This window comes from Hipposideros armiger, unplaced genomic scaffold, assembly GCF_001890085.2.
Source record: "Hipposideros armiger isolate ML-2016 unplaced genomic scaffold, ASM189008v1 scaffold_13, whole genome shotgun sequence".
Taxonomy (NCBI): Eukaryota; Metazoa; Chordata; class Mammalia; order Chiroptera; family Hipposideridae; genus Hipposideros; species Hipposideros armiger.
In genome coordinates, this window is record NW_017731363.1 from 4,923,975 (window position 1) to 4,938,676 (window position 14,702).

Genomic DNA, 14,702 nt, shown 5'->3' on the forward strand with positions numbered 1-14,702 from the left:
TTAAGAACTGGCTTGGGACGCCAGAGGGCCCCGGTTCGGATCCCACATATGAGGGCCAGTGACACTGCCTTCTACAGCTAAGATGGTGAACAACAGCCCGACCTGGAGCTGGGCTGCCGTAAGTCGCCAGCAATGGCGTAGGCTGCAGTGGAGCTGCAGTGGGGCTGCTGTAAGCTACCGTGAGTGGCTGGCAGCTGCCATGAGCTTCCAAGAGCTGCCGTGAGGGGCCGTCCAGTGGCCGGCGACCGATCTGCCTCACCTGGGAAGAGCACAATGATAATAACAACATGGGCCAGTGAAGCGACGTCCTCCACAACTAGACTGAAGAACAAAAAGACAGCAACTTGTCTGTTCCCCTTCCCCGATTCCCCAATAAAACAATAAAATCTTAAAAAAAGAAAACCCTTGAGACTTGAGAATACAAAATGTTCTCGGTATGTACATTTGTAAATGTAATCACCTCTTGGTTCAATTTTCCTTTTTCCTATTTCCTATGACCTTACTGATCAACAAGTTAACAATTTCAGGAAATATCCCAACACAAGTAGTTAAGCTGAAAAGGCCAAATATTCTCATTTGAGATGCACTTTAGACAGTTACAAAATTAAAATATAGCCAAACACCTGTATTCTAGTACTGGTCTGATTAAATTTTCCAGGTCTCTGTTCCATCCCCTAACCCTTCCCCATTTTTTTCTCTGTTTAAGGATATTTCCCAACATTCTCACTGAGAAAGTCATAGAAACTAAGAAAACATAAAAAGCTACATGAAACATTAATTTCCTCTTGTACATAGTTAAGATCCATCAAAAAAACCACCAGCCGGTTATCTCAGTTGGTTAGAGCACAGTGCTCATAACCAAGGTTGCTGGTTTGATCCCCACATGGGCCACTGAGCTGCGCCCTCCACAACAGGATTGAAACAAATACTTGACTTGGAGCTGATGGGTCCTGGAAAAACACACTGTTCCCCTCCCCAGTAAAATTAAAATAAACAAACAAACAAAAAACCCAAACCCACCTACATGGCAAACAACAGTAACAAAACCACCAAAGCCAATATACCATTCTGTCCAGCATCCTTACAGTTCATAAAGCACTTTCCCAATCAGTAGTTTGCTCCTGTCTTCCTAAGAACACATTTAGAATTTTTGGAGTTGAGGGGAAAAGGTTAGGGAGGCTGGTGCTCCCTTAACTCAGCATCTCATTACTTGTTTCACACAAGTCCCCTAGCTGCCCTTGCCAACCCCAATGCCCTTCCAAGCCTCCTCACAGGAGGCAGTTTTCTGGCGGCCACAACTGAGCTGCCTGCCCTCTCCTATTAGCTAATCCTGTCAAATCAGGCTGGCAGTGTGGCAGTCTCGTCTTTACAGCCTCCTGGTTCCTCTATTCCCTTTCACCAACTGCTTGGAACCACACAGCTCAAAGTTCCTATGTGTGGTTTCTGCCTCTGTTAACCTAGAAACATTTTATGTTTATGTTTCTTTCATCTCATCACGTGTCTAATACACAGCATTACCTTCGAAGCCTAGCTCACATGTCAACTCCTGAAAGAAGCCTCCCCTGAATCCCCCAGCTTGGCATCATCGGAGTCGCATAGCACCTCACTCACTCCCTGTGCCATGGTGCTACCAACACTGCCCTATTGTCTGTAGGGTCAGGGGAGAAGAAACCTAATCCTGTGCCCATCTATAGTCCCAGGGTACCCTAACAGGCTGTCTCACATGGGGTAGGTCCTGAAAAACTACCAGCTGAATGAATAAATGAAAAATGGAAAACGACTTGGACAACTGGAAATGTGAGTTTCGGCTAAAAAGATGACAGACTTCAAAATTCTAATTGAGGCCAATTTAATTTTGTTTTTTAACTTTCTTGGCTTCCTTTTTATTTTAAAATTTTTACTTAATTTAGAGCAATTTAAACTTTAAATATTTCCTTTCTTGTAATACAGAATCTCAAATACATACCAAAGTTCAGAGAATCCCATGATGAGCTTGTGAGCCCAGCTTCAGTGGTTATGAACACATGGCCCATTGAGGCAGACGCAGAGCCAGGAGGAACTTAATCTGGGCCCCAAAAGGCATGGCCAGGTGAGCTGCCCAGTGTCACAGAGCTGCTCAATGACCCGCCAAGACAAAAACCTATGCACCCCAACCCCAGACACAATGTTCACCTCCCTATACTAGGACCCCTGAGAGACACTAAGAGAAGCTAGGGTGAAAAACAGGAATGAAAGCGAACCTTCTCTCAGTTAATTTTGTATTTAAAAAAAATGTACATGAGAAATATTTTAGGAGAAAAAAAGCCTTACTTTTTTGTGCTACATAACAGCGAGGTAGCAGGTTTATACACCACAAAAATACCTCCACCCACAGCTTCTATCTTGCCTGCAGCTGAACAGTACCTATGATAGGTAAACTTGTGTGATTACCTTCCTTCAGTCCTCACTATGGCTTTTGACATTGTTCCCCCACCTACACAGCACCGCTTTACTAAGAGCCTCAGGGCTCCCATGTCTCCTGGGGCCATCACCTATGTCATCATCCCCTTCCAGAATGGGGAAAGATCTGATGGGGTAGGGAGGTCCTCTCTGTATCTCTTCAGTGGGAAATAAAAGGATTAAATGCAACTGGGCTGATATCCTCAGTCCAATACCAGCTTTGCAAGCCAACCTTCCCATCCTAGATGCCTAGTACCAGCAGCACCCCGGGAGGTCAGAGGAGCCTCAGGTCCATCGCACCAGCTTATTCTTCTCCAGAGACTGGTACCCCCGAGCTTGGCTCTCTCACTTCCTGCCTACCCTGACCAAGGTTCAGGCTCTCACCTCCTGAGCCCAACATTAACCCAAAACTCCCTTCATCTGCCCCAAGACTTCCAGATGTATACAGCAGTTAGTGTTTGGTATTCACAACACCCTTATAAGGTAGAAATTTTCATATCGTGACTCCCTAACTTACATTCTGAAACATATAATTATGACTCCTATGTAACTTCTACCTCTGATAATGCAGTTTCTGATAAAGCGGGTTACTATTGCATTGGGTTGTCGGAAAAGTCATGACACATTTTTGCAACGAAAAACAGAAAAAATACGTCATGACTTTTCTGACAACCCAATAGAATACGGTCTGTGTTAACAGAAGTGTTAACACATTTAAGCAAGTGTCTGCCTGCTGCTGCTCTAGATACAAACTGGAATCAAAAAATCATTAGGTGGTAACTATGTCTTCAACTACTTATATTAATACTTGACCAAAGCTAAGAAAGTAAACAAATGCACAAAATGAACCATCTTAGTCTTTGCAAAAAAGTGGGTAAACTCTCTAGATTTTAACCAACAAATAAAACTCTCTCCACTCTAGGATTATTTTAATCTTTTCAAGGAGAAGAAAATCTAATTTATGTTAATAGTTGAGAACATGGCTCTATTGAGGGCATTAACTACCTTTGTTTTATGGATATTTCGTCAGTCCATACATAATTCCATCTGACCCCACAAAACTCTTCCACAACTCATTCATCGATAAATTATTGTAAATAGATTTTGTTGATTATGATGCTTTATCATCCTGAAAAGATGCATATATTTATTAAATTACTTATTCTTTAGGTTTTTGAATAGAAAGGATTTGCAGTGGAAGCTTTTTATTACATAAGCTGTCTTACAGGTCCTTGTCAGGTAATCAAACATGTGCTGACAGGTGCCCTTGACAGGTCATAATATTTCACAAAATTATAGTTTATAAATTCAAACAAAAGATACAGCAACCTCAATTTTAGGAAGCTCCCTTTTGTGACACATTAAGAACGAGCTTCCATTTCTCAATACCAAATTAACTGTGTTCAGTATCTTTAAAATAAAATCCTTCAAAACTGGTATTTCTAACACTCTTTAAAAGTGCTACGGCCAATTAACTCTCAGTTCATTTTGAAATGCATAAAAAAAATAACATGGAATGAAAGACGAATATAGATGGGCAGATATGTGATTATAAAAGTAGAGTAAAATGTTAATTGTAGACTCTACATGGTGGGTATACAGGTGATCAATTACAATTCTTTCAACTTTTCTGTGTATTTGAACATTTTCATGCGACAATGTTGGAAAGAAAAAAAGCTCAGCATCCCTAAACTTGATGCTTACAGCAAGCAGCCTTTGTGCTCTTAAGAACTAGTAGGAAATATAACAGCACAAAATGATTTAAGACATATTATATGAAACAGGATATAAAATTATTAACACAGTATTATGACAACCATGTAAAATATATACAGAAAAATAACAAAAGGAGCTGTACTAAAATATTAATAAAACTGTCCTTGGGTAGTAGTACTACGGGTTATTTTCTCACCTCTATTTGTCCAACTTTCTGTAATATAATCATATTTGTAAATGTTTACTGTGCACATATAAATATACATATGTATATTTAAAAATATTTTTGCAAGCACAACAAATGTAAAAAAAATAAATAAGGGGGGCTGTCAAACCTAACTTTAAGGAACAAAATATATTTTGTAGAAAAAAAAACAGGAAAGAAAAGAATGACTAGGGGTATACCCCCTTCCCTGACACATCCTAACCTTGGATTGTGTTTGCTCATGTTTTTGATTCAAATACAGATATGTCAACTGTGAACATAAACGCACCAAATCAATATGGTACATCACGTTTGTATTCACATAGTGGTATTGTATTAAGGTAATGAACAGACTTAGCTGACACGGCCAACTGCAGTGCCTTCTTATTCTCAGAATTCATAAAGAGAGGTAATATTCATAATGGAAGAAAGCATGCAAACTTCTTTAGGAGACTAGAACTTTTTACGACAGTAGTCTATTTTTTAAAGAATCATTAAGAGCTTTATCAAATGTCTTATAAATAGGCCTCTTTCTTGACTCTAGCCTAATTTCCTCTACCTAGGAGAATCGAGTCGCTTGAGCGCCAGCCATTTTGAGAACCACCCACATTAAGTCACCAGCCTCCTGAAGTCACAAGGGGACACGTGGATTTGAGACCCAGTCACTTAGACAAACCGCTTCATGTCTCAGGGCCTCCCTCTCCTCTATAAAATCAGGGCCTCCTAAGGTCCCTTACAGGTCAAAAATTCTCTGAATTTCAGGCAGCAGGGAAAACAGGCTCTGAGAAATGGAGTACGAAATAGGTCTCCTTGAACTCCACTCAGCCTATCCCTGGATACAGAGAATCTGGCACTATCAAAACACGCAAATTCATGAAGAGGAACAACTTCATAGAATGATCTGCCCCCTGAAAGGACCTTGAGGTACAACATGGAAACAGACATGAGGTCACCCCGTATTGCTAATTATAGGATTCATCCTCATTATGGGGTTTTTTGGAAAAAAATCTCAGCAATCCCGCCTCACTCGATGGACTCTAAACACACTATTAATCCCCTTTTCAAAGCTTCAAATAAAGGTGGCAAAAAGAGTTATTAAATATTAGGGAAAAAAATTAAGATAATACCTGGATGTATTTGCTGTTTTCTTCATATTTACTGTAACTTTAAGTGTTTTCCTCGTGGGACTGGCAGATGAAGGTTTTACATCGGAAAGTTTACTTTTATCAAGTTGGTTACTGGAAGAGTTACTCTCTCTTCTGCCATCCCCTTCTTTCTTTATTTTGTCCTTCCGTTTGTCAGTATAGGGTCTCAAATCAATGTCACTTTTACTGGAATGAGTACAGGCAAAGCAGTCTTTCTTAGGCAATTGAAAAGGCTCTTTGACTTGCCCACCTTCAGGCTCTCTCCCTCGTCCAGCATTAAAACAACTGGGCTCTCTATTTACCGGGCCTTTTTGAGGACTGTATTTTCTATCTTCCTCCTGAGAGTACTTCTGAGTTCTTCCATTAGAGAAGTCCTGGCTCCCATTGGAGGTCTTCTGACGTTTGTAGCGATAGTCACTGGATTCCCTGCTTGCTGAACTGGTCTCGGGGGGTTCCCTCTGAAAGTGTCGATGAGCTTGGGATCCCAGAATCCACTGATATTTCTTCTCTTTGTAAGGCAGAAGAGAATACCTGGACTTCCACTGTGGGCTTCTGGCAGGTTCTCTGTTTTCATACCACTCCATGTCTGTAGGTCTTTCTGATGTGTGCCCATATTTTCTGAAATAAGGATCCTCAGGATACCTGTGTTGACATAAAGCAGTTTACACTTATACTAGAGAGAAGAGGTGAGAATGTATGTGCGTGGAATATTGTGTAGCATGGCTTTAAATGCAGAACGCAGTGACAAGTTAACCTATAATCCCTCAAGCCAACTCACAGAGGCCCAAAGTAGTTACAGAGGAAATATCATATTTTACAAAAATATTCTGGCCATCAACATTATTTACTTTAAAAGTAAATAGTTCACTACTACCTCTAGAGCATAACTACATTACAGTGCTTTTTGTCTTTCTTAGACAAAAGCTTTTCAAGGTGGTTACCTTCAACTATAAAGTAAACACTTTTTCACTTGGGGCTTTATACCAAATTACCCAGGTTTAATGTTTTCCTATACCTGTTCTCAAAAGAGCTCCATTTCTCAAAATCTTCAGAGGCTCTTCTAAGTGGCTCATAATATTTTTCATCTTGTGTCCTCTGGTGCCTCAACTCATCTTCATGCCTCTTTCCTTTGAATCTAAAAGAATCTGCTTTTGGCCTCTGAGGTGATGTCCCTTCTGCTCGACTTCCTCTAACTCTGTGGTCATCAGGAATATACCTTCCTTGCATTTGCTGGGGATAATAATGTCTCTGGTGCTCTTTGTAGGGTACACCTTCTGAGTATCTGGACATATACTGAAGCCTTCTGTTATCATCCTCTCTTCCTGGTAAATATACTTGGTGAGGTTTATGAGTATAAAAAGTGTCTAAAGAGTCTCTTCTTGTGTTTGGGGAAGGTGATCTATGTTCATAAGATTGGTAATACATATTTTCATGAGAAGAAATCCTTGGTTTAGGTTTACTCTGTCCATGTTGCTCATTGTCCATTCTCCAGGTGGGGAGTTTTTCCAGATTTTTCCTATCTTCAAAGCCATAATGCCCATGAAAATACCTTCGCCTGTAGTAGTCAGGATTTCTAGGCATTGGTGATAAAGACCTATGTAAACAAACACAGACAGGTTTAGCTCATTTAAAGGCAATAAACTGTTTGTCTTAACATGACTTACCTAAATAAAACATTTGCTTTCCACTGTTTCTTCCACTCAGATTCAGTCCATCAATTTGTGATATCTGCATTCTAAATTGTCCATGTAAGGGTCTGATCATGCGTGTGCCCAATCCAACAAACATCCTCTTTCCATCTGAACTAACATACCCCATGTGTATATCAAAGTGGGCGGAGCACACCTGTCCGGCTGGATGAGGACCAGCTTAGGAGAACGGCAGGATCCATTTTGGGAGATTGCTGACAGCAAAGTTCTGGCAAAAAGGATTGTCAGCAAGAACTTACATCAGGTTCGATAGTGAGGTAAGAAACAAGCAGGAGGATTCACTTAAGTAAATGTGTAGAAGAGTCTGACGAGCTGAACATAACCTCTGAAATGAAATTAGATTCTAAGAGTTTATAAAGCCACAATAAACTCAAACTCAGGCCCAAAACTGACCTCCCAGTTTCTCCAATTGTCTAGTCTCTCTACTAAGGTTACAGCAAGGAGCAAAAAGTACATGCTTAAATGATGTGGGGGGGGGGAAGAATCTTAAGAGTTGAATCTCATGCTTAGTTCCTTCATAAATAGCACTAACATAGATAAGCTGCTTTTCTCTCTCAGAGCTACTCCTGTACATATAAAATGAAAGATGTGCTGTTGAAACCAAGCTTGTAACTTTGGCAAATGTGTGCTGTAATGATGCTGTAATGCTCTCCAGGGAAGGCACATCCTTTCTGGAACTCCCTTCTCCAATAACTCAGCATTGCCAACATCGAGCCTTTTGTTCCCACTAAGGAGGAAGGCTTCTGAGTCCAGAAAAACTGGTCAGTCTGAACTGCCCAGGCTTCAGGATGAGAGAGAGGAGCGCCACTACCTGGAACACAGCAAGTTCAATTTCGCACCTGAGGACGCTTCCTCCCATCTGACCTGTCCAATCTCCCCATCTCCTCCCTGAGGGGCTAATACCTTCAATCAATGAGGCGGCTAGCCTTGCAGCCCCCTCTTCAGAAGGTGCCATGGAGCTGGAGCAACCGTGAGTACAGCTCTTTCCATTTGATGACCTGTCTGTGCAGCCCCACGAGAGAGGAGGCAGGTTTAGCCTCCTGGCGTACATACTGGGATTTACATACTGGACTCGGCAATATCTCCCTCTGGAATCACCGAGATAGATATACTGGCAAGTGTATTCTTCAGCTGAAGCAGAAGCTCTGCCATCCAGCTGGCTGCACCTCATCACAGGAAGAAACAACTGGAGCCTCTGAGGACTTCCTAGAAGATTTCATCTCCTCTACCACTAAGGAGAAAAGCTGGTAGCCGGAGACTGTTCTTCCAGCCTGGACAAAATACTCCATCTCTATTTTAATCCCAACTTCACACTGAATACCACTTTGATATTATAGTTCACATCAGAGTTTTATTGTACAGAGCCCCTTTCTTCTGAATGAGATTGCTGGAATGGCTACTATCATTGTTAGTTCTCCTAAAGGGTTAAGACAGACCCAAGGAGTCTGTTAGGAGACAATTCTCCATGGGTCTCCTGAGTTCTGCACGCCTGTGAGCTGAAGCACTGACAGCTTTAGTTCCAAGGCAAACAGCCTGGAAAGATGGAGCTAGGGTCTCCCTCAGGGGCAGAGGGCCAATCTGTCTGCTGTCCAGGATAATAAGATAATGTCTCCTCCAAGGCAAGAGCCTTGAGGAGGCTCGGGTTCCTCAGCTGTGTTGTCACCCCACTGCTTTGCTCTGCAGCGCCTGCCCTCAGGGGGCTGGGGGTATGGGGAACACAGGAACATGAAGCTCAGGCTGCCTGCTCTCCTGTGAGTAATAAACACCTTTGCCTCTGAGGCAGGAGGGCCTCATGCCAGGCTACTGTGTTAGCTGGCAAGTAGGGTAAAACAGCAGACCCTTTACAGTTTGGGACAAAGAGTCTTGAGAAGGAGTCCAGAAATCAGGCACTAAGCTTGGGTCTTTTCTGCTGCCTCACCAAGGCCTACCACAAAAAGGTGAAACAAATGAGCTCTGTGATGCCCCCCCAAGTTAAAATCAGTCGCTTCTTTACATTCCCTTTTTTTCTAAAGTTCCTTCCCATTACAAGTTAGTCTTACCAACTCCAAATTAACACTGTTGAAGAAATGATTGATTAGTGAATGCAGAACCATCATGAACAGGCACAGTGGTCAAGCCACACTGACATGAAAATTCTTGGTCTGCCTTTTAGGTAGGTAATTATGGTCCTTTGCAACGAACTAGTCATTTTCCCCGCTCTGCCCCTTTGCTCCTGTTGTCCCCCTTAACTGGAATACTTCTCTCTTTCTACCTTTAGCAATTCTACTCATCCTTAAAAGTCTGGCTAAAATCTCATCTCTTCTGTTGAAGACTGTCTTAGTATCCCCGCCCCCCACCCCAGGAGCGCAGACTCATTCCCTCCCTGTGGATCGAGGATGCTGTCTCAGTCAGCAGCACTGCCCTTTCCCACTGTATCGGAGTTGCCTATGGCGTCCATCTTCCAGCCAGCCTGTGTGCTTGCTGAGGGCCCACAAGATGTTGTATTTTAGCCCCAGAGCCTGCCTGCAGCAGGTATATAATAAATACTGTTTGAGTAGCTGCAATCTAATTATATACGTTTTTGATACTACCCACCAGAAAAGAGGAGAGTTGAACTACAATTGAGTTATTCAAAACTATTATTCTGCCATGAAGAAGAAACAGGAAACTCCGAATTTTCTCTCTCAACTTCTTCCAACATATTAATGAAATAAATAAATAAAATTCACACTGAAAAGTTTGAAACCACCTACTGCTGCCAAACATGTAACATCTCAAGGGTGTTTGTTTCTCGCTCTCCTTCTGCCAAACATGTAACGTCTCAAGGGTGTTTTTCCGCTTTCCTACTGCTGCGAAACACATAACATCTCAAAGTTGTTTGTTTTTCGCTCTCCTTCTACAAAACATGTAACATCCCAAAGGCGTTTCTCGCTCTCCTACTGCTGCAAAACACATATCAAAGGTGTTTTTCGCTCTCCCTTGCTGTGGAAAATGGCGTTTCTTTTTTTTTTTTTAAGATTTTTATTGGGGAATTGGGAGGATGGGAACAGCGCTGGGGAATTGGGGGAAGGGGAACAGACAAGTTGCTGTCCTTTTTGTTCTTCAGTCTAGTTATGGAGGACGTTGCTTCACTGGCCCAAGTTGGCACCATCATTGCGCTCTTCCCGGGCAATGCAGATCAGTCGCCGGCTTCTGGACGGCGGCTCACTGTGGCTGCTGGCCGCTCACTGCGGCTGCTGGCTACATAGGGTAACCCATGGCAACCCACTGCCACAGGGGCTGCAGCCTACGCCGTCACCTCATGGCAGCCCAGCCCCAGGTTGAGCTGTTGTTCAGCATCTTAGCTGTAGAGGGCAGTGTCACTGGCCCTCATATGTGGGATCCGAACTGGGGCCCTCTGGAGTTCCAAGCCAGCTCTTAACCATCGCGCCACTCAGCCGGCCCTGGCGTTTCTTATTATGGATTAATTTCTAGCTGCCAGCTGTCATTAAAGAAAGCTGTCTGCTCCTAAAACTTAGAAATGCTACCTCTAGCACTGTAAAGCTCCTATTGTGAATAACCAGGTCCCATGAGCTCATTAAAATAGGCTCTTAACAGTACTGGGTTCTGAACTTGATCGTGGAAGCACATCCCAAATGCAAGCTTGCTCTGCTAAACTAAAAACTGCTCACCTGTGTTTCCACCTGGGGGATCCAGACCGTGACCGTGATCGTGACATCCTTTGATGTATGAGCCACTACCCACTTTTGATGCTGCAAAGAAACACAGTATTAGCAAGTTTGTAGGAAGAGCCTGTAATCTGCTCTAAAAACAGTGAATGCCACCCACAAAAAGTTACTTAAGCCCTCTGTTTCCTCATCTGTAAAATAGGGGTGATAATAATAGGACCTGCCTTATTGGAATGTGAGGTTAAAATGAATCAAATCAGAGATCAGCAAACATTTTCTGTAAAGGGCCGGATAGTAACTATTTTAGGCTTTGTGGGCCATATAACGTCTCTACGCATCTTTTTCTTTTCTTTAAAACAACCTTTTAAAAATATAGAAACTATTATTAGTTCAAGGGCCACACAGAAAAACAGGCCCCAAACACCAAATGCAGTGTAGTTTGATGATCCCTGAGTTGAGTCATGAGAAGAGCTTAGAAGAGAGCCTCACACACAGCAACTGTGAAGTAAGTGTTCCCAAAAGAGAAAAAATTACCCAGAATTCTTCTCTCTGGACACAACCCCTACTACCTGCCTGTCTTTCACCATGTACATAAATAAACACTTCATATAATCACAGTCAACATGTTTAGGAACACTTGAAGCTATCTTCTGCTTTTTAAGTTGTTGGATAAGAATCACAATGTCTAATTACAGTACTCAACTGCTACCTAACTTCCACCAGATAAATATACCAAAACTTAATTAAGCATGAATAGCCATTTAGCTTGCTTCTGATTTTTTGCTAAAATAAGTAATGTCAAATAAGTGAATTTTAGAAGACATATAAACTTTTTAAAATATTCTTCAGTCTTTAAAAAAAACTGATAGCTTTAGGAACTGAATTGAAAAATACACAATTAGGGTGTAATCTTCTATACTAGCTATTATTTACATTTCAGTAATCCTCCTCAGTTCTGACACTATAATTAAGTAGTTCCCAACTTACTGGCCCCAAACCCCTGGTGGCTTTCAAAATTATTGCCATGGGTCCATGAATAATACATACAGCCACCATGCACAGACTACAGAATATATGTCTTACATATTATAACCTCTATTTTGCAAATTTCTGAAGATACTGTGGTGATTGTTGAAATATAAATGTCTTCCAGCCACCGTGTGCTTTTACCACTGACTGATAAAATACAACAGTTATGTGGACATTGGTTTAAAAAGGGAGTCCTCACAGTCAAACATTTGCAAACTACTGTTATAATGAATTTCAGAAGAAAATAAAAGCATATAAGGCAGCGGTTCTCAACCTGTGGGTCGCAACCCCTTTGGGGGTCGAATGACCCTTTCACAGGGGTCACCTAAGACCATCGGAAAACAAAAATTTACATTAAGAGTCATAACAGTAGCAAAATTACAGTTATAGAGTAGCAACGAAAATAATCTTATGGTTGGGGGTCACCACAACATGTATTAAGGGGTCGCGGCATTAGGAAGGTTGAGAACCGCTGATATAAGGTCAAAGGACTTGAACCAGATCACTCACCAGGAGAAGTACATTCAATTCAATTCATTTAGTTATAACACTGCTTTTTTTGCAAAAACAATTTGAGGCCTGAAAGGACAATTAGTTCATATGTACTATGAAATAAAGACACTGAAGGGGAAAATGTTTTCTTAGTAATTACAAATATCAAAATATTCATTCAACAAATATTACTGAGTACCTATTATTTGCAGGCACTGTTCTGCGGATACAGCAGTGAACAGACACAGGCAAAAATTCCTGCCCCCTGGAGCTTCCATTCTACTGAGGGAGCTTATAATTTAACTAAAGCAGTTTTGGTTATCACTTCATACCTATTGTAGTGAATAAAAATAATAAATAATAAACCAAGAGGTTGTGTGTGTGGGAAACACCAAATATTGTTGGTGATGATTAAAAGCACAATTTTTCTGGAAGGTAATCTTATTTTCCATTTTATTGTTTTGAAAAACAGATTGATTGAGATTGAGATTGAGATTCACAAACCATAGAATTTACCCATCTAAAGTGTACAATTCAGTGTTTTTTAGTATAGTCACAGGGATGTACAACCATCACCATAATGTAATTTTAGAACATTTTCATCCCCTCTAAAAGAAACCCCATTAGCAGTCTCTCCACATTTCTCCCCTCCTTGAATTAGCCCCCGACAACCATTAATCTACTTTCTGTTTCTATGGATTTGCCTTCTCTGGAACTTTCAAGTAAACGGAATCATACAATATATGGTCTTTTGTGACCGGCTTCTTTCCCTAGCATGTTTTCAAAGGTCATCCTTGTTTTACCACGTGTCAGTACTTCATTCCTTTTTATGGCTGAATAATATTCCACTATATGGATATACCACATTTTGTTATTCATTCATCTCTCAATGGACATTTGGGCTGCTTCTATTTTTTATCATTATGCATAATGCTGCTATGAACGTTTGTGTACAAGTTTGGGTGTGGACATATATTTTTATTTCTCATATATCTAGGAGCAGAATTGTAGTCATGATAATGCTGTTTTATTTTTTGAGAGAAACAAATTTTTCTAAGCAGCTGCCTCGCTTACATTCCTACCAGCAATGTTTTGAGGGTTCAGATTTTTCTACACCCTCACCAACACTTGTTATTGTCTGTCTTTTGGATTATAGCAATCTTAGTGGGGGTGAAGTGGTATCTCAACTGTGGTTTTGATTTACATATCCCTAATGATGGGTGATCTTCAAATATGTAAGAAATTATGAAACTAATCTTGCCGACTTTCCTTTAATCATTTCAGTTTAAAGTTATTCTAAAATAATTTAAAAGAAAAAATTAGCTATATATGCAAAGATGTCTATATCAGCTTTATTTATAATAGGAAAGAAAAAAACTACCCAAACTAATTATAACCCAAATGTCCAACAATCACTAAAAGACTAAACAAATTTAAAATACATACATCTAGTCACTTCCTACCTTTCTCCTCGCCTTATGTATGTCTTTTCCTCTACATATCCTGTTAGTCCACCAGACCACACTACTTGCTTTTCCCGGATCAGGTTGTGCTGTTCCTACCACATAGATGTTCTTCCCTCAATCTGCCTGACAAACCCCTATTCTTTCAGGACTGACCATCTTCTCCCCTGGGATTCTTCCCTTGACTTTATTTTCCCCCCCGAATTTCTTTCTTCTTGGGAATTCTGGGTTTATTCTGTGATTGTTTCAATACACTGTGATTATTTGTTTACATTAACTATATTTATTTCAAAACCCAAAAGACTCCAAACAGCATATTACAGAACACAAAACTCAAATGACCTATGGACATCTGAGGTATTCAATCTCATTAATAATTGAATAAACACAAATAAGATCATAACCATTCCACACTCATCAGACTGACAAAAAAAAAAAGAAGTTTCATATTCCAAAGTGTTGGTGAGGATGTGGAATGACAGGAACTCTCACATATTGCCAGCTGAGTATACATGAGTATGACCAGTTTGGAAGGGGTTATTCAGGACATCGAGGCAGACACAACAGCGCAACTAAAGACACTCACAAAAGTGCGCTTCCAGAACTGCTTCAGAAAGTGTTCAAAGAGAAGGGGAGTGTTTTGAAGGAGATTAATGGCAATGTGTCTTTTACTGTAATACTCTTTTTATTTAAACATTCACCATATTGTTTGATCACACCTTGTACAGAGATGGTTGCACACCTCAGCAAACATACTAAAAACCACTGAATTGCACACTTTAAACCTTTAAATTGTATCTCCATAAAGCTGTTTTTTAAAAAGTTAATGTTGTTTGCAATTGCTTAGTGAACATCAG

At 40.8% G+C, this 14,702-nt stretch overlaps 1 protein-coding gene across 7 annotated transcripts in view; it reads right to left on the minus strand.

The window, feature by feature from the left end:
* Positions 1 to 14,702, minus strand: part of BCLAF3 (BCLAF1 and THRAP3 family member 3) — a 53,578-nt gene that overhangs the window by 29,616 nt on the left and 9,260 nt on the right. For all 7 annotated transcript variants that reach the window (XM_019666890.1, XM_019666917.1, XM_019666876.1 and 4 more), the window contains exons 2-4: positions 10,865 to 10,945; positions 6,521 to 7,099; positions 5,488 to 6,147 (exon numbers count right to left, since the gene is read on the minus strand). In XM_019666890.1, coding sequence (XP_019522435.1) covers positions 5,488 to 6,147; positions 6,521 to 7,099; positions 10,865 to 10,911 — 1,286 coding nt within the window. In that variant the 5' untranslated portion in view covers positions 10,912 to 10,945. The remainder of the gene's footprint in view (positions 1 to 5,487; positions 6,148 to 6,520; positions 7,100 to 10,864; positions 10,946 to 14,702) is intronic.